Source organism: Equus przewalskii, chromosome 28, assembly GCF_037783145.1.
Source record: "Equus przewalskii isolate Varuska chromosome 28, EquPr2, whole genome shotgun sequence".
Classification (NCBI taxonomy): domain Eukaryota; kingdom Metazoa; phylum Chordata; class Mammalia; order Perissodactyla; family Equidae; genus Equus; species Equus przewalskii.
Window position 1 is genome coordinate 26,189,435 of NC_091858.1, and position 26,321 is coordinate 26,215,755.

At 36.7% G+C, this 26,321-nt stretch overlaps 1 protein-coding gene across 7 annotated transcripts in view; it reads right to left on the reverse strand.

Annotated features, from left to right (window-relative positions):
* TENM3 (teneurin transmembrane protein 3) overlaps positions 1-26,321 on the reverse strand; it is a 2,420,957-nt gene that overhangs the window by 409,487 nt on the left and 1,985,149 nt on the right. For all 7 annotated transcript variants that reach the window (XM_070598205.1, XM_070598211.1, XM_070598209.1 and 4 more), the window contains one exon: positions 16,708-17,014. In XM_070598205.1, the coding sequence (XP_070454306.1) occupies positions 16,708-16,939 (232 nt within the window). In that variant the 5' untranslated portion in view covers positions 16,940-17,014. The remainder of the gene's footprint in view (positions 1-16,707; positions 17,015-26,321) is intronic.

Here is a 26,321-nt window from a genome sequence, read left to right on the forward strand (position 1 = left end):
TTTTTGAAAAAACAGTTTTATTGATATATAATTCACAAAGCATACAACGCACCCATTTAAAGTGTACAATTCAATGGTTTTTAGTATATACCTTGTGGTGTGCAACTATCACCACAATCAATTTTAGAACCTTTTTATCACCCCCGAAAGAAACTTTGCACCAATTATCAGTCACTTCCCATTTCTCCTCTTATTCTGCCTCCCGCCATAGCCCTAGGCAACCACTAATCTACTTCCTGTCTCTATAGATTTGCCTATTCTGGACTTTTCAAAGAAAAGAGATCCTAGAATACACGTCCTTTTGTGTCTGGCTTCTTTCATCAGCATAGGGATTTCAAGGTTCATCCATACTGCAGCACGTATCAGTACTTCCTTCCATTTTATGGCTGAATAACATTCCATTGTATGAACAGACCACATTTTATTTATCCAGTCATCACTTAATGGCCATTTGAGTTGTTCCCACTTTTTGCCTATTATGAAATGCTGCTATGAACATTTGTGTACAAGTTTTTACATAGACACATGTTTTTATTTCTCTTGAGTATATCCTTATGAAAGGCATTGCTGGGTCATATAGGAACTCTATGTTTAACCTCTTGAGGAACTACCAGCCTGTTTTCCACAGTGGCTGCACCATTTTACATTCCCACCAGCAGTGTGTGAGGGGTCTAATTTCTGCATAGCCTCACCAGAATTTGTTATTATCCGTTGATTCTCTTTTATATCACACTGCAAGTTTGCGATGAGGAGTTGGAATATAGGTCATTGGTATTGAAATCTGGGGAATAAATCAAAAATCATTGTTCTCTTAAAAAGTAGTTGATTCTGTGAGCCTGCTATGTGAATTCATTCTTGCTTTATTCTATCAGTTTTTTCTTTGCCTTCTGTTACGCTGCTTTAGTACTTACTTGAAAGCAGTTTTCTATTAAGATTAAAAGTACTCTTTAGCTCAAAAAGTCTGCTTTTGAGACTACATCCTATGGAAATAAAATTGCTTGATCTTAAACGTACATGTACAAACAATTTTACTATGGCATTCTTGCAAAAATTAGAATAAATGGGTTGTTTACCAGCAAGGGAATGGCTGAATAAATTATATATCCCATGGGTGGAACATTATGTGGCTAGTATAAATAATGAATTTGGACCTATATCTTCAGATCTGGAGAGAAGCCCATTATATATATTTTAAGCAAAAAAATACAAGTTGCTGAGTAGCGTGTATAGTATGGTCCCATTGGAAACTAAGAAAGAGGGCCAATGGATTATATAAGTGCTTATGGCTTTTGAGCATGAATAAAAGCGAGGAAGGCTCCATAACTTGTATAATGGATCATTTAGAAGGAGTTGTAGAGAAGCAAATTAGTAAGTTTCTATTTTCTAGTTGTGAATTTTTATTTTGCATAATAATTTCATTAATTAAAACTAAGGAAAAATTAAAGTCTATCTTCTTTTTAAAAGAACAAATATATTTTCTTGATTTGCTGTTTTATAGAGTCTATTCAATAATTACAGGTACTTAATTTATTACCTTCTCTTGAGAAGCTGGGCTGTAAATGTTCCTCGTTTATTGTAAAGAAATGAAGTTACGTGAGAAATACAGGAGCACAGTTTTTCTATCATTTCAATTCTTCCTTTTCCCTTCATCATATACGGATTTATTTTAAAAAAAGTAACCACTCATTTCTTCTATAGTAATAACCCCCCAAATTGAGTAAGTATGGGAAATGGGTAGAAGAATCAATATAAATTTAATACACAGAAATAAAATAATCTATAACTGTCTTCAAGTATTTTCCTTGGTTGTTCTGAGCTTGGATGCAATGATCTATTCTCAGACGTGGAGTGACATTTTCCAAGGGTAGAACATTACCCAAAACTACAAATTGGGCAAATATTTCTTATTTGATGCTTATGGAATTAGTGTCACCCCCATTTTAGCTGGAGTTCCCCCTTTTGCTGTATTTGCAAAATAATAAGATAAGAAGATCACACAGTAATAGAAATGTATGTAACTTTTTTCCCTTTGAGTTCTAATGCATATGTCATGGGACACTCCAAACACTTTAACCTTTTTAAGATTGTCACTGTTTGAACAGAATACCCACTCTCGAACATGCAACAGAAATTTCAATGAGAGTGTAAATCTTCACTTATAAGGCCCTACATTTTAAAAACTAGCTTAAAATCCCACTAAATACTTTAACTCCCCATACCCCATTTTACTGTGTATGTAAAATGCAAGTATCTTCAAGTGCATGGTCAGTTTATCTGTTAATATGATATTAACATCCATAACTGATAAGAATTCATCCAATACTAATATTCTCAAATTCTGAGAGGACAGAGAAAATGACCACGGTACACTATACTTAAAAGTCAATTTATTACTCAAAACACAAGTCTAATGGAAGCCACTGCAGGTTGCCCCCCAGCGTTCATCCTGAACTGAGCTGTGAAGGGTACTTCTGTTAATGCACATGTAAAACTGAGGATCTAGGGTGAATTTGATGAGAAGGGAAAACCTCAAGATATTTGTAAGCAGAGAGAGCAGGATTAGAATGAATGGCCCCAGAGAATACGTGTTTTCTTCCAGCTAAGCTTTGTGAAGCCTCCAGCGGAGGAGAGACATATGGATATTGATGAGAAGGATTGGTGGCTCAAAGGAGAAAAATTAGGTTATGAGTCGGCTGACTTGTCCAGAAAGAGCATCTTCTTAAGCACGTATCATGAAGGATTTATACCTCCAACTGCAAAACAGTGCAAGTCTGATGTTAGCGACCGTTTGTAATTAGAGAAATAACTTTAAAATTAGTTTTTATCAAAAGCATTCTGAAAATGAATCTGCTTCTTGCTTTTACTTAGTAATTATTTCTTTAGAACAATCCAAGACCCAGTGATAATATGCCTACAACATATCTGCTGGGATCTGATAGTCAAACTGCAGTAGGTATTGGTATAAATATGCATACGGTTTGGCATGGAGCAGCGGGGGTTCAGTAATTGTGACTGAAGCAGCACCACAGTGATTCATAATGTGGATCCAAAATTGGCAACGTGGCAAGGAACTGGATACAAGTTTAGCAGTAAGCCGGAGGCTCAAGACATTAGACCAATAAAGGGCGAGTGGGGGGGGGGGAGGATTACCCCCACTGTGTCCGGAGGAGGGCTATAAGCTACATCTATCTGCTCACACCTTCTGGAAGGTAATCTACAAAGCAGGTTGACCGCCAGGGCTGAAAGAAGCCCTTGCCTACTTAACAGTCCAAATTAGTTAACAATCAGTTAAGCAGGAGAGCTGAAAGAGGGAGCTAAGAGGAAAACATTAACATGAAACAATGATAAACCGGGGCTATTTAACTTGTGTCTTTAAGTACAGAAATTTAAGGTTGAGTAAACATGGCCATCTAAATCCCTTAATCCCGCCGCTGACATTTATAGTGACTGAGGAGGATTAATCATTTTGATCTCCAAATGAATCATTTTAAGTAGTTAATATTTAAAAGTAATAAACTTCAGAGTTGTAGTAATTAGCCTGGTGGATCTGATTCAGGCTCCAGGTTTTTGTCTTTCTATACAAAACCCTATTCTCACAAAGAAAAAGTTTTCCCAGCACCAGTAAGTATTTCAGAAAACGTGAAAAAGGGTTTCAGATTCCTTTCGTGTTTGTCTGATGACAGAGGTGAGGAGGAACACTGGGGAAATGAAGAGTTTGGGGTATAACTGGAAATTCACAGCAGCATTAAGCGCTGAACGCTAAGACCGTCTGGTAATATTTCTTTTGAAAGAAGGATCAGTTCCCATTATTCACTATAATGGCATCCAAGACTAAACTAAATCTCAGTCTTTAAAATTAGAAGCATTTTGCTCTTGGCTCTCAAATCTTCCTCTTTCACAATTTCCAACATGGCTGCACGTTTAATATATTTTCAGAATGCAGAAAATACAAATAAATAAAATAAAAAGAAGAAGAAGAAAAAAAGTCATGCGTTCCATTTCCTTCCAAAGCAGGAGAAAATGGTACAGAAAGACACATAATGAGTATCTTAAAGGAATTAAATTAAAACTAATTTTACATCTGCCCAATGCTATGTGACATTCCAAGAGGAGATGTATAACCTTGATGTTCTATGTTTAAGAAATATGAATTTGATTCTTTTGACCTATCTGGAACAAACAATACGTAGAAATATTTAAAAATTATTTATCACTTTAGTAATATTCTAGTAATAAAACTGCCCCAAAGAGTAATCTATATCTAAGAGCTAAAAATGGGCCTATTTTAATTTGGAAATTGATGAAAATATTTTAAAGTCATGGTCCCATCTATATGTCACCAATGCTTCATTCTCTCCCTCAGCACAATCCTAGATAGGTTGTAGATGTTCTTATTTTAACGGACAAATGTCTTTATCCAGCAAAACATTGTAGTGCGATGGCAGTGGAGGTTTTTAAGAGGATTGTGGTTACGGTTCAGTAGAGACAATGTAACTCTGCCCCAGCACCAAATGAAATCTCGCTCGGGCCAAAGCTGGATGAAAGTGAGAACACAGACCCAAAACTTGCCATATTTAAGTACACTTGTTTGAATACACCTAATTTTTGTTTTTTAAAATTATTACTGCTTAGGTAAATTTTATATTCAGTGAAATACACAAATCTTAAGTGGACACTTGAGTGAGTTTTAATAAATGTATCCACTATGAACCCAAACCAAAATATGGCACATCTCCATCACACCTACAAAATTCTCACCTCTCCTGCTGTCAATCTGCACCCCCCCAGGCAGCCACTGTTCTGATTTCTTTGAATATAGATTAGTTTTGTCTGTTCTCAAACTTTATATAAATGGAGTCAGATAGTACGTACTCTGGATTCTTTTGCTTAATGGAATGTTTTTGAAATTCTTCCACATTGTTGCATGAATCTATTGCATGAATATACTGCAATTTGTAACATCCATTCACTTCATGATTCCAGTTCAGCCTATTATGAATAAACTGCTATGAAGATAAGTTTTCATTTGTTTTGGGCAAATACTTAGGATATGAACTGCTGGGCCAAGGCGAGATGGTATTTTTAACTTGAAAGAAGAAATTGTCAAAGAGTTTCTAAAGAAATTGTGCCATTTTACATTTTGCACTCCCATAGACAATGTATGAGAGTTGTTCCACATTTGCACCAGTATTTGGTGCTGTGGTTCTTTTCAATTTTAGCCATTCTAGTGGGTGAGTGGTTTTAATTTTCAGTTCTGATGTTGAGCACTTTTTTGTGTGCTTATTAGACATCTGCATATCTTTTCCATGTAGTTTCTATTAAGATTTTTGTCCTTTTAAAAATTGCATTGTTTATCTTTTTGTTCTTGATTTATAGGAACTCTTTATATATTCTGCATACAAGTTATTTGTCATATATATGTATATATATATATAAAATTTTCTCTCAGATTGTGGCTTGCCTTTTCATTTTCTTAAAAGAATTTTCTGATAAGTATAAGTTTTCATTTTGATGAAGTCTAATTGATCCATTTTTCTTTTATACTTAGTCTTTTTTAAGATTTCTCTAAGCTAGCTATGCCTACCCCAAGGTTGCAAGCATATTCAAGAACATGTTTAGCTTTTTCCTGTGGTTTTCTAGAAAGGTTTGGTGTTTTTGTGGAAGTTAGAAAGGTGAAGGAATAGCAAAAGATTGGATTTAACTCTGGATATTTCTGGCTCTAGAACTCACTAGCTGTTCACTGAGGGAACATTTCAATAAGTCTTAGCTTCAGTTTTCCTCATCTATAAAACAGACTTAGGAGATCTCAAAGATCTCCCAACCATACAAGTCTACACAGAGGCAGAAGGAAGGCAGTACGATGGAATGTGAAACAAAACTGAGAACGATAGCATCAAGAATCCAAGGAGGAGGAGATAGAAGAGAGAAGAGAAAAGGGTAAAAGTATAAGTCCTAAGGGTTAAAATTTCCTTTAGTGCCAAGGACTTTTGGTTTATATTTCATCCCTAAAGCAAATCAGAAACTCTGTGCCTTGCTCCTGCATTACATACCATGTCTGGAGTTGATCCTGAATTGAAAACCAACGATCAGGACAGCATGGACATTAACAAGCTGTATCTGTCTGTCTGGAAAGATGCTTTTCCTCCCCACTCAGCAAAGCATAGAACCAACCTGCTGTAGTTCCAACTCCGGGGTTAATTTTGCCCTTGACCTTTGGTGATTAAAAATTGGCAGACTTTCTGTCATAGCCCTACTCTCCAAATACAACCTCTGTTAATGTTTTGCCTCTTCCTCCTCCCTCCCTCCCTCCTTTCCTTCTTTTCTCCCTCTCTTTCTGTCTTTCATAATTCTATGAATAGATTTTTGTTGTGTTTATTTCACATACTTCTTATGAGTTTTTGAGTAAAGCAATTCATAAATTGCTCTTTTTTTCTTCTTTTTTTTTGCTGCTTCCTAAGCCAAAACTCCACAATTGTACAGAAAGTCCTCACTTTAGGAATGTACTATGTTTAGAAGTTGACGTGCATCAGTATATGTTTTCCCATGAAAACAACACATAGGAAGTCAGGATGGAACATGCAAGTGTATGAAGTCATCTGTAGCTGAAGAAATGGATTAACAGCACTCTACAGCATGACTTCCATGTATGTCTCTTGGAGAAGAAGTGTTCAGAATTCCAACCAGGGAAACCTCTCACTACGGTAGCCTCTCCCATTAATTTTCTGCTGACCAAGCTAGGAGCAACTTCCTAAGCAAACCACTGGTGGTCACCTGGCACGTGAACGCTCAGTGAGGGAAGCCAGGATAGGACCTGTGCAGTGGGGCTACAGGAACTGGAATTAGCTACTGCCTTCCTCAGACCAATAATAAAACTGATTACCTTTTCATATGTTTACCAACCATTTGAATTTGCTCTTCCGTGAATTGTCTATTCATGTCATTTTTCCCATTGGGTTGTTTGTCTTTCTCTTTTTAATTTGTAGAAGTCACCCTTAGTATATTATGCATAGAAACCTTAGATCTTTCACATGGATTGTAAATATGTTTCTTGTTGTAATAATTTTGTTTATGGTATTTTTATTTACATATAAAAGGTTTTAAATTAAAAAAATAATCATTTAAGCCTTTTCTTCTGGGTTTTCTGGTTCTCTTAGAATGGTTTCCCTCTTCTTAGGGTGTACAAACAGTCCCCCGGGCAGGCTGTGTGGATTCACAACCACTTTTTCCTTGCCTGCCTCTGTTATAAAAGCTGGAAAGCAAAAATAGTAAATGTTCCCTCTTCTCCTGCAGCTAAGCATAGCCAAGGATAACAGTTCTGAAAAAAGAGATGTAGCAAGAAGTCTCTGAGGAGTGAAAGGAAATAGCCCAATGTAGAGAAAGCCTTCTCACTTTGCTTTTATTCTTATTTCAACCAGGAATATGAAAATGCAGCAAACTTCTGGGGATCCAGGGGACAAAGGCCACATGCTAAGAATGGCAGAGCAAAGAAAGATAGAAGGAACCTGGGTCCTTGATGGCATCTTTGAAGCCTGGCTGGCCTACCTCTGGACTTCTTGTAAGAAAATAACGTTGTTAGGTGTTTAAGCCATTGCTTTGGGAGCTTTCTGCTACTCAGGGATCAAGTCATCCCTGGTCTTTGCAGGCTCTCGAATTAACGTCTAGAATTTGTATTGCTTTATTTTTTACATTTGTCTTTAATCCATCTTAATTTATTTTTGAATATGTTGAGAGATATGGGTCCAATTTTATATTCTTCCAGATGGATGACCAGTGGTGCCAGCCCATTTATCAAATCCCACTGAATAGAAAAATCATTTTTGTTTTATGTTAAATTTCCCTACACATTAGTAGGATTTATTTCTGAAATTTTAGTCTATTCCACTGATTGACTGGCCTTTATTTATGCCAGTATTATGTAGATGTTAATACAGGGGCTTCATTGTATTTTTAAAAATATATATCAAGGGCATTTTATCTTCACTATTTGCCTTTTAAATATATTTTTGGCTATTTTCAGACATTTATTCTTCCACATGAGTTTTAAGATCATTTTCTCTAATTAAAAATAAGCCTTGACTTCTAACAAATAACTACTTATTTTGGGAGAAATATTCTTATGATATCAGCCTTCCGATCTAAAAACATTGACTGTCTTTATATTTATTCAGATCCTGTTTTACACCTTTCAGTAATATTTTATAGATCCCTTTATATCAGGTCCCAGACCACTCTTGTAACATGTATTTCAAAGAATTTTATAGTGTTTGTTGTCATTAGGATAGGAATTTTTTATGACTTCCAAACTTGGCCAATTATTGCTTAATAATTACTTAAAAATACTATATAACATGAGTTAGACAGTTTTCTAAGCAGTTTACATATATTAACTCATTTTCTTCTCAAACAAACTACAGATTGAAAACTAAAGCACAATCTACGTAGAAGAAAATTGAAGGCCAGAGAAATGAAGTAATTTGTCCAGGCAAGTTTATTTGGCCCAAATTAGGTCACTTGCCACTCAGCTAATGAATGGCAGATCTGGGACTCAAACACAGAGCATCTCTTAACTATTATGCTAGCCTACCTGTGATGTCTATATATATACCTTATATTCATCCAAGGACCAATTTTCAACTATTCAACTACTTCTTTTCAAACTATTTTTTTAAATTTCTAGAGACACATGGATTTTGTACATATACAATCAATCATGTATTTAACAAAAGTGCTAATTTTAACTTTTCCCAAAATATATGTCAATTGTTTAATTTTCTTCTCTCACTGCAATTGCTAAAATGTCAAAACAATTTGAATAGTCATTGCGACAGTAGGTAAGCCTTTCTTATGTTCCTAATTTTAAGTGAATGGGTCTTAGGATCTCACCAGTTAGAAGGCTGTTTAATTTTTTTGATTGATGATCCTACATATGACTAACATATTTAAGTGTTTTTTATTCTTGTTTTACTTAGTGAGTTCTATTTTATTCTTTTATGTATTTATTTATTTTTTGAGGAAGATTAGCCCTGAGCTAACTACTGCCAATCCTCCTCTTTTTGCTGAGGAAGACTGGCCCTGAGCTAACATCCATGCCCATCTTCCTCTACTTTATACGTGGGACGCCTACAACAGCATGGCTTTTGCCAAGCGGTGCCATGTCCGCACCCGGGATCTGAACTGGCGAACCCTGGGCCGCCGAGAAGTGGAACGTGTGAACTTAACCGCTGCACCACTGGGTCGGCCATTGTGAGTTCTATTTTAATAAGGAATGGTTTCCAAATTTTATCCCAAACCTTTTCATCATCTATTGATAAGATCACGATTTTCTACTTTGATTTATTAATCTAATTATGCTAATAGATTTCCTAACAGTGAAAAATCTTTGCATTATCACCAAAGATTAGTAACCACTTGGTTATTAATTTGGTCTAGCCTATCCTTCTTATATATTGCTAGATTCTTATACGCAAATAGTTATTTAGAATTTTTACAGATATACTGAGAAGAAATTTTGGTCTAGATGGCTTCTTTTTTGTACAATTTTAATTGTGTTTTTTATTAAGGTTATGCCAACTCTATAATATGAATTTTAGTGCTTTCCATCTTTTTCTTCTTTTGAAGTTGAATAGCTTTTGGAACACTGGACTTAGTTGCACTTTGAAGGTTACATAAAATTCACCTAGGACCTGATGATCTGGTACTTTTAAATGGTGCCTCTTTTAATCACCTGTCTCATCTCTTATGAGATAATTGGTTTTGATGAGTTTTCTCCATGTTTTGAAATAATTTGGGGTTAATCATATTTTGCTAAGAAAAAAAATTCCCTTAGATTTAAAAGATTTGTTGCTTAGAATAGTTCGTTTCAGTTTTACCATGTCTTCTGTATCTCTCCTTATTTTCTCCTCATTAATCAGGATCCTCTAGGGCTTTCTGGTTTCTTAGTGTTTTTGAAGAATCAGCTTTTTGTTTGTTTTTAATTTCAGTTTTCTCTTGATTATCCACCTCTTTCTATCTCCCTTCAGTTTCTTTTTCTCTGATATTTTACTCATTTATTAAGATGTGTAAATTCCTTTTTGTGGGTCTTTATTCTTTAATATATTGCTTAACAATATATCTTTCCTATGATTATGGTTTTCACTGTCTCCCATAAATTTTGAAAACAGAGCTTTCTTTTCATTGCTTTCTACTGCTTCTCATCATAATCTAGGGATGTCATGCCCATGGGGGAAAAGGACTTTTGGGTATTTACATTTTTGTTATTTATTTCTATTTTTACTAATTTATATGACCAAATGCTTTGTCTTGTAAAGTCTCCATTTGATTTTTTTAATGTTTCTTTTTGTGGCCAAATGCTTAATTGGTTTCTACAACTATTCCATGGAAATATGAAAAATTGTACACTTCTATCTGACAATTATAAATTTCTGTATATATATATCTTAGCTGAAATTTTAATTAATATTGTATAATTACTGTCCCATTTTTGTCTTTTAGATCTGTTTCTGAAGGAGGCAAACCAAAATATCCCGCGATAAATGTATTTTTAAAACTTTTCTAATAGCTTTTGCTTTATAAATTTAGCTATTATATTGTTTAATGTATGCAATTTATGAGTATTTATTCTCCTATACAGTGTGTTTTATCATTTATCAATGGTCTTCTTTATCCTGTTTAGTGTTTTAATCGTAAATTCCACCTTTCCTAATATTAATGCTGCCATTCCCGCTTTCTCTTGGTTTGTATTTACCTGGTATTTCTTTATCTGCCTCTTTATTTTCAAACATTTTTTGCCATTTTAAGTCTGTTTCTTATAAATACCAATAACTTTATAAACCAACTGAATAGTTTCTATTTGTGTCAAAACTCAGTGCTTTTACATTTCCTGTAATATGTAATATAGCAGATTTGACTTCCTCCATTTTGTTTTATGATTAGTCATGATTTTACTCCTCTCCTCTTTTTCCTCGGAGCTGTTTTTGCTAAATTGATCAGATACTATTCATTCCCCTTTTCCCCCTGCTAATTAGGTAGGCCTATTGTGCTTTTTCCATTCCCACTAATGATTACCTTCCATTTCCTGACATTCATATTCAAATACATGTTTTTCATTCTTATATGAATGCAAGATAGCAATTATTTCCCCCCACTCAAGCTCTGCTCCATAACTGCTCCCTGCCTCTCCCTCTTCAGGTGGGATCCTGGAACACTCTAACTTTCCCCATCTCTTTCCTCCAACTACTGGATTTTGCTGAGATAGGTAAGGAGCTTCCGTTCTAGCCATTTTCAAGGCTTCCCTTGTAGTGTTGCTCACCCATTTCTAGTTGCTCTGTCATCATCATGTGGGATTTAACAGCCTATATACTGCCAAGTTGATCACTCATTACTGTTTCTTCTCCTCTTCACAGGTAGTCATTCTGACTCCATTGGTATTACTTCCTGAGTATTTCCTTAGACGGTGCACATTGGTGATACAGCCTCTGAATCTTTGCATGTCCTCAAATATCTTGCATTTGCTCTGAGAGATGAATGATATCTTCTCTGCCTATAGCATCCCTGGGTTGTAGTTTTTTCTCTCAGTAGATGTTATTCCATTGTCTTCCAGTTTTCATTGTTACAGATGAGAAATTCATTAGTCTTATTTTTGTTTCTTTTCTGAGTAACAAGAAAAGTAACTTCTTTTTTCTCTCTAGAATCTGGTAAACTATCTTTACCCATAAAGTTAAAGAATTTCTCTAGGATGTGCTTAGGGGTGTGTGTGTGTGTGTTTTCTTCTTAGTTTTACTTGCAACTTTATTTTCTGTGTTGAGTTATTTCCTCTACTTGGTTTTCAAAACCATTAATGTGGATTTTAACAACAACCACCATCTCTCCTTCACCTAATCGATTACAAAATTTTTAAGTTTGTAAATTATGGCTTTTCCCCGCAGCATTTGGTTGTCATTGTGGGTTTTCTTGTTGTTGCTTTTCTCTTTTGGTCCTTAGATTTCTGTAAGTGCTCTTACTAGAAATATTTGATTTTGGTTCACGTTTTCCTCTCTCATAACCATTGCTCATTTTCATTAGGAGCTTCCTGATCTGTTTCCTGATCTGTTTGTTTTGCATCCTATCCCTGTTCCTGCATGTGGCATGCTGTCAAGCATGGTGTTGCTTTCCTGGGGTACCTTAAGTGGGAAGTCCTGTTAGACTCTAGGGACAAGCCTTTCTACACCCTGGTTTCCTTAGAGGGCATTCTTACAATGTCAGGGTGGAGAAAATGCGCTTGGTTAGGTACCCCCAGCTCCTGAGAGGCCAAGGAAACCAGCTGCTCCTGCAAGGCAACACTCACTCAAGTAAGGTCCATGGGAGAGGGAGGTCAGCATCTCTCTGGCACCACAAAGCCACAGCATTATTTCTGATCTTCACCCCATTCTGAGCTCTCATCTGGACCAAAGGGGAAAAGAGTCTGCATCAACTGTGTCCTTCAGGACCCTAATAGAGTTCCAGATCTCATTTGTACCCTTGGTCACCACTCAGCTCAGACGAGGTAAGGAGTTGGCTGGGAGATGAGTGGGTGAGGCGTCATTCAAGTCACCATCATGCTGGAATCCTGGACACGTATTTACAGCAAAACTCAGACTGCTCCTCTAATGTCCTTTTGTTTCACAAAAGAGGGTTATCCTTGGTAAGGAGATGGTCTAGCATCTGGACTATTCGGAGAAAAGACGGACTGGGCCTTATAAGGGAGGTGCAGCATGAGAAATCAGGGTGCGAGGATCTCCTTTCTCACAAACTACACTTGAACTGGCCTCGGACCAGCAACGTCATGAGGTGAGAAGGCAAATTCCAGAGCAGTGATGAGGAAAGAGGAGAGTTTCTGGGACTGGAAGCCCACGGTGAGGGAAGACCCAAGGCGAGTCACACTGAGAGTCCATCAGTGAGTGCCCGTCTTTGTCAATCTGCCTTCTTCCTTCCCTTCTCTTCTTTGCAAATTTACTCTCTATTTTGATTTCAGGTATGTATAAACATAGACATAATGCTATCTGTTTTTCAAATTTTAAAACAGATAAACTTCCTCGCCATTGCCCTTTGATAGATGAAGAATAAATGATGGGTTTTCATTTTAAAATTCTGAAATTCACAACCCCAACACTGATTACTGACTAAGTGGTAAACATTTTGGTTTAAGACTCTCTCAGAGGTCTTCTTTACAGGCTTACGGTTCTGTGAAACAAAAGCGTTCTTATTTCCAGACATCACCTCATTTCAAAATTCACCCTCATGGCTAAATTCTTTGTTGAAGTTGATAAGCATTCTCGTTTGGTCAAGAACACTACCAGTGATGGACATAGCACAGAGAAAAAAGATCTTTTATTTTATCACTTTTCTAAAACTGTGGGATGATCTTATGCAGCTGTTTCATAAGAAATGTGTCTCAGACCTGATGGGATAAATTCTCTTCAAAGATGAATCAAAGAAAATAGTATCCAAGAATGCAAAACAAGCCATTGTGACCCTAACCCTGTCACACCTACAGAGAGCTCCACAGCTGTTAAAAGAGTAATGATTTCCATCACCAATAAACCACATGCAGAGATTGAAAAGGAGCGAGAGAAAGAGATCTATGTGAGATCCAGGCAAATTACACATGACTGTGAAAACGAAATCATCCTCAGCTTTACAGTGTCTAAATATAACACGTAATTAACAATAGTCATCTGCCAGTTAGCAAAGCCATAAAAATGATTAAAATCAAGTTTGATAATAGGCCATAAAAATTGGTGGATAAAAATAAAAATATTATATTTCTAGATTTGAATTCTCCATGGAATTGCATTAACGGGGTCGCTACCTGTTCCTTCCTCCAGCTGAAGCTGCAGTTTCCTGTGTCATTCAGAGAATAAGTGGATGGAGGGCTGACAAGTTGTTTTAAAACTCCATGGACAAGCTAAATTAGCATGATTCTTTGGAATTGTTTCAAAGATCTTTGGCTACCATTAATATTTTTCATCTTTCATTTTTATTATGTGTATGATGTCAGGAGCTGTGGCAGGCAGCACATTTTGTCAATTAAATAATTAATCCCACAGCATAACAGTCAGTGAGGAAAAATTGACATTTGTCAGGTTCAAAGAAAATGAAAGCCTAGGAGGATTTTTCATTAGGCTTGCTCGAGAAGAACATAATCTGATAGCAGACTTTTTGTGTTCACTTCTCTCCACCATCTACTGCTCCCGCTAAAACATTCCCCACATCGAACCATAGGGATGAAAAAGTACTTGCAATACTTCCTGCTCCCTCATCCTCTTCCACCCAATCACAAAATCATGTCAATTTTATTTCCTAAATATGTCTCCAGTCTCTTCATTTCTCTCTATCCACATCATCAAAATTGGCTGAAATTCACTCCAATAAACCAAAGGGCAATGATTACCCTGAACTGCCTGTTTTCTGCTTTGGCAATTGCACAGAGGTTAGAATCTCGCAAGCTATGGGCAGACTGGCCTGGGTTCAGGTCCCAGCTTAGCTCTTGCCAGCTATGGGAACTCTGGCCTCTCCAAACTTGACTGTCTCAACGTGTGAAAGGAGGATGCCATTGGGACCTCCCTCATGAGGTGACTGTGAGGGTTAAGTGATAGTGTCCATAACCTGCTTATTAGCACATTGACCGGAGCATGGTAGGGAATCAGTGCACGTTAGCCAAAAGTACTAGTCCATCCCATTTATGTTTTTAGTACATTCTGATTTATGACACATCAAGTGAATTGCAACACCATCATGCAGCACACTTTCGCTTTTCCTTCCACTTCTGCTCTTAAACCTCTCTCACTCCCCAATTCAGGTGCTCCCAAAAAGAGCCCTCCATGTGCCACCTTGTTCGCTCTCTCTTTCCTATACCTCCTTTGTTCTCCCATCCTTGGCTTGCAAGGAGCTGAGTAATAGTACTGTTTGGTCCCCTAAGAACATTGGTTCCAGGGCTTCCACAGATGGTATCGCCATGTCGTCAACAACAGTCTGCACTGGATTAACGCTGCCTAGGAGGTGAAAATTTCAGCTCGCTATTTTTAACCTGTTTAAGCATCCTCCGCTCTGCCAAGATGAAATGCTTGCTTGGGGTGGAGATGAGCCTGCTCAGCGCATCGTGCCACATGTGCTGCTTTTTTCTCCTAATAGTATTCCACAATGTATTTGTTTTCCAATAGGGCACTAAACAGCTATTTTTGTTACAAAAAGCGAGACTTCACACTGGGTTTGGAATCCATGCATTTCTGCAGTACCTACTATTTTTTAAATTGGTGAAAGATGTACCCTGGTAATCTATGTCAGCTGTGTAGACAATATAAAAGAAAAAATCAGGTTTAGAATTATCATACACTGTACAATCAACTAAAGTCCCTTCACTTACAAAGAGTACATATGTCAAATGTATATTCTATATCTTCCCTTACAAACGGGATTGAAAATGTTAAGCTATTTTGTCTCCTTTCATAAAATTTGATACCTGTAATTAGGAGGGCATGCTTTAGGGGAAAAAAAAATCTCTCTTTAGCAAATCAAATGAGCCTTCTTTGACGTAAACTGGTTTGGGTGAGTGAACGCTATTTCAGTGTAGTTAGGATGACTGTCCACAATGCAGAAAAGAAAAGAACCATGGAAAATTTTCAAACTTTCTAATGATTTCTTGCACCGTCACCTTTTCTTAAATTTGTTTCTGCTCAATATCAGATTGTCAGTCACAGTGTCTGTAAGCGGACTGCACAAGGCCGTATAAGGTAAGGCTGTAAGATGAATATATTCTTTATTTTTGAAGTTTTATTTATTTTTCCTTGTTTTCCGATTAAATTAGCTAAGGGATGCTAAGTTCTATGGGAATTGACAGTGCCACACAAAAGTAAGAGGATTTTTTTTATTGTTTTAAGAGGATTTTATCTTTGTTAGGAGTAATCTTACCCACATCTCAAGACTGTATTAGAAGAAACAAAATATAACCATGTATGCCTAATTTAAAATAAGCTACTGTTTCAAAGTGTGGAAATCAGTAGGTTTAGGATTGTGAAGAAAAGTTGCAGAAGTCATTATTCCACTGGTAGAATATGCAGGCAGAAAACAGAGTGTAAAAATGTTCAACAAATATATGTGAATGACCAAACCGTAATGGATTACATTACAGGAAACTAGGATGTTTTAAGGTATAAAGTTATTGTCCTAGATTGCCTACAAGAGAGAAAATGGAACCCTGTCATGGCAGGCTCTTGTATAAAGAGACAGACACAGACGGGCTGGAGAGATCATGAGATGATCCAGAATAAGAATTCTTACTTCCTTACGAGGGAAAGATGAATTTCCTCACCAACAGTTCCTGTTCTCCTTGCACCAGTTTTAACACTCGAAACAATGTGTCTGAGGACCTTCATGAGACTGCAAGGGAGCCCTAGGGCCCTGGGTTTCAAGTTTATGCCCAAACACTTGGCCATGTGCAGAATCACAAATCTCACTTATAAAACGTGGAGTTGTGGAACGATTCTCGACCTGTGTTGGTACCTGTGCCTGGGGTCAATATGCCTGTAGGTGGCTTTCTACTTCTAATCAAGAATATTATGTTATTATCTAATATCTCAAAAGCTGCATCAGAGGATAGGACATCAAACTAAGAATACAGTCATGTCACCTTGAGGGACACCTACAAGTTAATACCATTTGAGTACGCCTTGTTTTCCTAGAATGATGACCTACCTTGTCTGGTGTACTCATCTGCTTCTCTGTGAACCAAATCCTTTACTCTGTTTCCATAAAGCAGCCGTGAGGAGTCATGATCAAAAGCTTTCAAGGTTTCACTGGAACTGTACGACTTCTGCGTAGGTACCCTACACTCCTCATTGTCTGCTGAGGAATTGGTATACCGCCGTTCTTTTTCTCGTCTGCTCTTGGTCAGGGAGCAATAAGGCCTCCGTTCTTTCACATCCATACTTCATTCCTTCTGTGTGCACATCAGTCCTGGCTGTTACAAATTACGTTCAGGGATCAATTCTCATTGGCCTCTCTGTAAAGATAAAAGGGTTGCATGATGTCAGCATAACACTCATCTAAAAACTGACTACTCTGCATCCTTCTCAATCTGGAGAATGGTGGAAAGTAACAGTATTGCCTATCTAGAAGCTCGCTTTTAACAATAAATGAAAATTTGTGAAATCAATATAAAATATCCTCTATTACCAGGAGTTGAGGCACACTTTCTGCTAATTTTTCACATTAATACAAAAAAAAAAAAAATTTAAGCTCAAGCTCAGATTTCACTACAGAAACCAGCTAAAAGTTGGTTTCAATGTTTGGGAAATTTTCCACAATGGGAAAGTTTTCTCTTGCAGCATTTTCTCCATTCACAAGTAAATTCCTTTTCTTTTCCTTACAAAAACCTATACTATTTTTATTTCTCTTTCAATTTGTTTTAAAAGAGCAGGAGCAAACTGAGAGCTTCTTAGGGAGGAAACTTTGTCAAAAGCACTGAACATTTTATTATTTTTTACAAAGACTTTTCCTTCAGAGGGCACGATTTTCATGTTTTAAGACCCTAAATGTCTTGAATTGTGGAAAAAGCTGGTCCTTCTCTCATACTCTCTCCTTAAAATGCATTTTCCTCTCTAGAAAATGAATTTAATCAGCACTTTCCTGATATTTAAGGCAATTCAAGTGGCTAATTTGATGGGGTAGTTTCTAGCAACTGCCAGTAGCAAGAATAAGTTAGAAGGAGCAAAGAGAATTGTGTTTCTTTGCTTAGCAACTCTCTTTTTCTTGAATTTGCTGAATTGACAGGGGTGAAGGAGGGCAGAAAAGGCTCTGCTACCTAAAATATGGGGCCTACTTGCCAGGAGCTGACTTGCATTTTAAATGGTCCCCTTCTGTCTTTTTTCTTTCTCATTTTGTTTTTCCTTTTAATCTGAAGGTCCCTGAAGACGTGTCTTCAGCCATCAGTGTTTTCCCCCACCCCACTCCTTCTTTCCTAAATTCATTTTTTGTTGGAGTGCTTCCATAATCAACTTGAGACAAACGATTCCCAGTGGCCCCAGGTCTTCTCTTCGGTTCCACATCCTCAGGGCTGTGACTTCTATTTAGATATTTTCTTCCGCATAGCGTCCCTCTCCCGAAGGGTCTCTCTCTCCCTCTCTTCATCCTTGGCTCTTGTTATACACATCACACTACTCTTTAATGTGCTTCCAACGTGGAGTCTTGTAGCCGATGCTGATTCTCCCATGGCGGCTCCGCTTACATCTATGCTGTCAACAAGTCCTGATTCTTTCTGAGCAATATTATTACTCTTATACCGCTCCTTTCTAACTATTGCCTTCCAGCCAGCTATAAGAATGGTGAGACTCTCCGAGCTGGATTGATCAGAGTTCAAAAGCCTGTGCTTGGAAACGTTTGGACTCTCCTACTGCTACCTCTTCAATCAAACTACTTCCTCCCCTACGCATTTTGCCAATAAAGGTTACCTCACATGGCGTTCCAAATCTCTCTGCTATGGAATTGAGCTGGGCTGTTAAAAGTAGTTACTAATATTTTAGTTTGGTTGCTGAAATGTATTTTGACTTCTTACCTTTTTCTTCTTTTCCGTGAATCATAAAAAAAGAAAAAAAAAAGCTAGTATTTTTCATGACCCCTTCTAACTCATCACTCCATTATTCTCTTTACAAATTCTTCCAATAGCTCTTAATAGAAATTGGATTTCTCTTTCAGTTTAAGACAGTAAATAACTTCAAGGTATGGTGATGGAGACTATTTTTATACGACAGAGTTAAACAACACACCAGTTCACTCTTTTTATTCCAACAAACAAAAGTTACTTTAGATAAATATTCATTGAATGACTATGAAGTGTATTAGGCTCTCTTCTGTGCACTGAGGATACACCACTGAATAAAACAATGTTCCTGCCCTCATGGAGCAGACAGTTAGTGGAGGGAAAAAGTACATTCTTTCTAACAGAGTGAAGAAATATGTCTGAGTTCAAGGAAAATCTTGTTTCCAAAACAGTTTTGATCTCTTTGGAGGAAAGGCCATATAGACTCTCATAACTAAATGATCATCAAACAGCTTTTAATTGACCAGAAAAATATTATAATTTAAGAATTTTTAGTTGGGATTTGAAATCATTATGAAAGTTCCATTTCTTGCCCTAAGTTGACTCCTATTTTAGAATAAATGTTGCCATATATACACACATAAGCATTTTTATACTTTAAAAATGGACTGATTGAAGCCTAGGGAAATTGTTTTCTTCTCTGCAGCAGTCTTGCTTCAATTAGTTAGAACAGGCATTGGTCCACCAGCCAAATCTGACCCAACACCTGTTTTTGTATATAAAGTTTTACTGGAACACAGCACAAGCATTTATTTATGTACAGTCTTGGCTGTGTTCATGCTGCAAAGACAGAGTTGAATGGTTGCAACAAAGACCGTAGTGGGTGGAATTGTGTCTCCCAAAAGGATATGTTGAAATCCTAACCCGTAATACCTATGAATGTGACCTCATCTGGAAATATAGTCTTTGTAGAGGTAATTAAGTTAAGAGGAGGTCATACTGGATTAGGGCATGCTCTAAATCCAATGACCGGTGTCTTTGTAAGAGACAGGAAAGGGAGATTTATGGAGACACACAGACACAAAGGAAAGAAGGCTATGCGAGGACGCAGGCAGAGATTGGAATGATGTAGCGACAAACCAAGGAATGCCAAGGGTTGCTGGCATGGGACAGATTCTTCCCTAGAACTTCAGAGGGAGCATGGCCCTGCCAACACCTTGATTTCACACTTCTCACCTCTAGAACTGAAAGAATAAATTTCTGGTGTTTTAAGTCACCAAGTTTACGGTAATTTGTTGTTGCAGCCATAGGAACCTTACAGAGATCTTCTGGCCTGTAAAGTCTAAACTATTTGCTGTAGTAGTTTATCACAGTAATATGAACATACATCATCACTATTAAAGATGCATCCTTGTGGTGATGTTACCAATGTCTATAAGTCAGTACCAATTAAATGAGTAATAAAAAGATAACTTTAGGTATTCTTGAGCTTTATAGAACATCTCTAGCAGCAAATATCTGAGTTTTCTTTATTTGTGAAGCAATTCTAAAGTGCCACGATAAATCAAACTATAATATTCAAATATACTATCAAAGAAAAAGGCATTTTGATCTTAGAGAATCCACACACAAAAAAAGTCCTTTGCATGTGTCTTTCTATTTTTGTATATAGTTCAGACTCTTCACGGATTTACTCTTCACTGTAATGTTTGCAACTCCTGATAGGCTTCTGATCGAAGTCAATGAGTTCAATATGACTTCAAAAGGCGGTTTGCTGGGTTATCGCCTGCACTCAAGGCTGAAGATGAGAGGTTGAAAGATGCAGCTGCTTAATTCATACTAAATTCTGGAAGCACTTCCACGGTGACTGCACAGTGCTACACAAGGAAGAGGGTCACAGTGTGCAAAGGCAGCACACAGCACTTAAAGAGTTGACCAAAAACTTGATTGAACTGGCTACAGGAAATACATATCAATATCAAACTGATTTGTTAATTTTCATTAGCTCCTTAAAAAACAACTCAGTTACTAACTATAGCACTCCTTGGGAAAATCCAGCTGGTCTTAAAGCAAATTGCATTACTTAGTTATTTGTTTTTACTCAATATCTTGCAAAGTATTTGACTGAAGGAATGAATGGGCAGGCAGTCCTTGACTTTTGGACACTAGACTTAGGGTGATCGTAGCCTCTATTTCAGATATATTATTTAAACATGCTTTGAAACTTGACCGGAAAACTTAACAACATTATTATGTTGTTTCATAAAATGTTCCTAATTCCAAAGAAACATTTTTTAATCATATCTTTAGAATGTAATCTGATTTTAATTGGAGTTTGTATACCTTTAGAGCCCTTGATGCAAATAATTACAATTTATCAGGCCTATAAGAAACATCTCTAAAATAATCTGAACTTGTAAAGTTCCATGAGCTTATGTGTCTGTCTAGCAACCAAAATAAAAACAAATATCTGAACCCAAAGAATTAAATAACCTGTTGGTCAAACTCACTACTGCTTCCATTGTATTTATTTTCTGAAAGACTTACAAATTCCTGAGTGCTACCTTAAATATTTTCTGCCTAGACTGTCCTCTTATCTTTATAATAGTTTGGAAAAGCTCACCCAAAAGAATAAGCAGATTTCAGAGAAACATTAACTAACCCCAACATGTTTTTGATTATAGATCTAAATTAAGTTCTTTGTAGAAAATACCAAGAAATTTTTGCCTTTTGTTACTCACAATTCATATTTTCCCTAATAAGTTAGTATTTATGATTTATTACCACTTATGTTAATCAAACATTAAATACAACTTTGCACACCATAAGAACTTCAAAGTGTTTTCTTTATGAATAGCTAGATTAATGTCACTTGATCTCAAGAGGAAATCAATTGCTATTGTTCATTTTAAAGAAAATTTTGTTTCCTGAGGCAAATTTACAAATCAAAGAATCGAAATAATTAAGTACAAAAATAAAATCATATTATGGTGATTTTTCTTTGTAATGCTAAATTCAAGCATAACTGAAATTTGAGCTTAGAGTTTCAAACAGAAGACTGCAAATGAATTTAGCTATCGTGTTTAGGCACAAAGTTAAAACACAAAATTGTCTAAGGAAAGGTAGGGAAAGGGGAGTCTACTATGGGTAACAAAAGTGATGCTTGGTGAGAAGACACAGGTACAGTGAAAAACAAATATAGTGAACAATTAGTGGTTAAGAAGGTTAAAACAACGAAGGAAATAAAGAGAACATTTGATAGCAATAATTAATAAGAAGCCAACTTCTCCTTCCAGCCAAGATGGAGTAACAGGACCTGGGTTTATCCAACTCTCTAAAATAGCAACAACAACAAAATAGACAAAATACATGAAACAAGGTTTTCAAGACATTGCCATGAAGCAATGAAGGGTAGTTGAACGTAAGAAGTGGGAAACAACAAGCTGAGCCCTTGAATCTCCCTGCTCATTGCCTTGAGAGAGTTTCTAGGCTACAGCACAGGGAGGAGGAACCCAGGAAGACTCCTTAAGCTAAAGAGACAGAGCTGAAAGTCTGGTAGAACAGATGGTAAGAATTTGCAGGACAAATTGCTGCAGAGAAGGGAGCTGCATGGAGAAGGAACTCTGGAGGTCTACAGAGGGTCCTTCTTTTGTATGCAGCAGAGTACTGAGCAGTGCATATGTGTGAGGAAACTACTGGAGGCCAGAGAACGAATGATTTGAAAGGTTTATAGCAGGGTTTCTCAACTTCAGCACTACTGACATTTAAGATGGAAAAGTTCCCTTTTTTGGAGGCTATTGTACAGTAGGATGGTTAGCAGCATTCTTAGCCTCTATCCATTAGATACTAGTAGCAGCCCCAGTCATGACACTAAAAAATACCTTCAGATATTACCAAATGTCCACTGGGGGCAAAAATGCCCTTCTAAGGCACTACTGAATTACAGGGAACAGTATCCAGAGCTCATACAAGGCCAAGAATAGCGTATATTCCCACTAGCCAGACTGGAAAAACCTTATAATTTATTAGGCAATGTGCTTAGAAAGGTCTTGCCTCATTTGTAGGGAAATAATTAGCACTAGACTTTAGTTCTGGTCTCATGTAAAAAATCTTAAAACCAAGACCAGACAGGATCAAATCATTTCCAAGTAGCTTAATTGTCCCATAACAAAGCTCCAGAATATTATAGGAATACAAAAATACCTAGCACTCAACAAGGTAAAATTCACAATGTCTGTCATCTAATCAAAGATTACGTGGAATGCCAAGAAGCAGGAAAATAATGGGGAGAAAAATCAATCAGTTGAAACTGACTCAGAACTGACATAGGCATCAGAATTAATAAAGGACATGAAAATAGCTATTATAACTATACTCCATATGTCCAAAAAATTAAATGGAGACATGGAAGAGCTGAAAAGAAGACCCAAATCAAACTTCCAGAGGTGAAAACTACCATGTTTGAGATGAAAACTACACTGGATGGGATTAACAACAGGTTAGACATTGCAGAAGAAAAAGTTAAAGAACTTAAAGATATAGTAATAGAAACTATACAAAATGAACTACAGAGAAAGAGAATAAATAAATAAATACATCATGAGTGAGATGTGAGACGACTTCAAGAGGCCAATATAGATTTAACTGGAGTCCCTGAAGGAAACGACAGAGAAGAGTGAAGAGAAAAAATTTTGAAAAAATAATAACAGAAAAATTCTGAAATATGATAAACACTTTGAACCCACAGAGCCCAGAAGCTGAACAAACCCCAAGCACAGAAAATGTAATGAAATTTACACTAGGCATTTGATTATGATTAAAATTGTTCAAAGCCAATAATAGAGAACGTCTTAAAAGCGGACCCAGGAAAAAGGCACGTTACATCCAGAGTTTCTCACTGGAAATAATGTAAGCAAGAAGTCAGTAGCAAAACATCTTTAAAGTATTGAAAGAAAAAAATGTCACCCTAGAATTTCTATAGCCGGTGAAAATACCTCTCAAAAATGAAGGTGAAATAACTACCTTTTCAGACATATACAAGTTGATCACCAGTGGACCTCCATTACAAGAAATGTAATGGGAGAAGAAAATGACATCAGATAGAAAGACGGATCTACACAAAGGAAGGAACAGTGCTTAGAAGTGGTAGCTACATGGTTAAATATATATCTTTTTTTATTACCTAAATCTCTTTAAGAAATAGATGACTGTTTAAACAAAAATCATAACAATGTATTGTGGATTTTATAACGTGTGTAAGTAAAATGTATTGCAACAGTAGCATAAAGGAAGGGATGGGGAAACAGAAGTAAACTATAGTAAGGTTTTTATTCCATATGTGAAGTAGCATAATACTATCTCAAGGTAGACTGTTATACTAAAGCTGTATACTTTAAACCCTAAAGCAACCACTAAAATAACAAAACAAAGAGTTATAGTTAATAAGCCAACAAAAGAAATAACGGAATCACAAAAAATACTCAACTAATCCAAAGAAGGTAGGAAAAAAGGAACAAAGAACATATGGACAAGTCAAATACAAACAGCAAAATGATAGACATAAATCTAATTAGGACAATAATCACATTAAATGTAAACAGTCTAAACGCCCCACAAAATGCAGAGATTTTCAGATTGGATAAAAAAAATATATATGCTGCTTCCAAGAAACACACTTAAGTATAAAGACACAAATAGGTTAAAAGTAAATGGATGGAAAAAGAGAAACCTGATCGTATCAATAATCACATTAAAGATAAAAATAGGTGATGTACACACACCAGTTAAAAAGCAGAGGTTGTCAGACTGGATGAAAAAGCAAGGTGGAGCAGTTGCAGGTTCACTCAGCAGCAATTCAAAAGAAGGCAGCGGATCTACATGCATTGACATGGAATTGAGCACAAAGCACAGTGATTGTCAATTCCTTTATTCATTCACCATACATGTCAGGCATGGCGAGAGGCACTGGGAAAGGAGAAACGGACAAGACATAGTCTCTACCCTCTCTCAGTCTGAAAGGGGTGAAAGAGAGAGGTTAAATAATTAATCACACAAATAAATATACAATTAAAAATGTAACAAATGCTGCAAAACATTGCAAGTTGCTAAGAGAGAGACTAGGAGGTGGGGTCTAATTGAGAGTGGGAGCCAAAAGAAGACCTCTCTTAAATGACATTTAGGTTGAGACCCACAGGATAAATAGAATTTAGCTTGGTCACAAGTATGTGTGTCACAGGGAAAGGGCTGACAGTAGAACAGTTCAGGCTGAGAGAAGAATGCGTTCGGACAGTCACTTGGAAGCAGGGAAGAGCTTGATGGACAAATGCCAGTAGGGCGGGGCAATGAGTGAGGAGAGATGAGGCCAGAGGGAACTCAAGGGTCAGAAGCCGAGCTTCATAGGACAGGCTAAGCAGGTTCATTCAGATTCCACCAATAATGGATGACCATTCGAGAGTCTTAAATAGGGCGTTGACATGATCCTTCAGATTGACAGCTTGGGAAGATCGTCCTGGCTGAAGTGTGGAGATCTGGAGCAGAAATAGGAAAACTTGGCAGATTTTTGCAGAAGTCCAGGCAAGAGAATGACAATCTGGACTAGGGAGGATGAAATGGCAGTAGAGATTTAGAGAAGCGGATGGATATGAGAGAGACAGGTGGCATCAGCAAGGCTTGTGATGGGCTGAAATGAGAATGAGGAACTGAGAGCGACTACCAGGTTGCCGGCTTGAGCAGACGGGCGAACAGGGCCATCTACTGAGACAGAGGGAATAGAAGGCCAGCCCTCAGCACTGTTTAACGCACACTCCCAATTCTTGCTTTTCTTTCACTTAAAACATGTATTAAGCGGTAATATTTAAAGAAACTAGAAAATACAGGGAAGTGCCAAAAACAATCATTAAACTTATTGCCCTCAATATTTTAGTGTTCACCTTTTCAGATTTTTTCTATGTGTGTGTGTGTATGAATATATGTACATCATATATATATTTAATATAGATGATCTTGTAACCCGTTTTTACTTAACATATTGTGAACATTTTCACGTGAGTAAAGATATATTTATGTCTTTAATTAAAAAATAATAAATAGGAAGCTTACTATTTTTAAACTCAAAACTGTTCTTCACGCTTTAGCAAAGATAGCAAATATGCAAACAGATAATGAAACAAACAGGAGCAATACTAAAATAGCTCCTGCATAAGTGTGAATACTGGAAAATTTTTAATTGAAAAATATATAGAACAGTGCCTTAGGCTATAAGGGAAGTGGCTTAAATCTGATCAAATCATTAAAAATTCTTTCAAAATTCTTTCTATGTGGAAGGAAACAGAAGCTGGAAATGATCAAAAAAGAAAAAAGTACGGATAATGAGACTAAATTACCCAAGAATGTAATGTGGGAATATATTCTATGATTTAAAACCAAACAAAGCAATTCCCTTGCAGAGTTTGAAATTAAAAGCGATTCTGTTTTTCCTGATAAATATTACAAACAATAGTAATATAATATAACGGTAATATATATTAACATAGTTATATAGTCTGTGATTGCAAGGGCATGAGTAACTGGAGGGAGAAGGCCATATTCTCCATACTTTATGTAGATGGGAAAAGGCGCTTTAGCATCCAACACAGCTGAGCCAAAGGCAGCTTTCCTACCCTGCAGACCTTTAGGGTAAAGTGTAAATAATATCTCTCAATTTGTCTGCTTGCCCAGATCAACCAATATCCATCATATCTAGTTAACCATTTTTATGATGGTTTAAACCAGA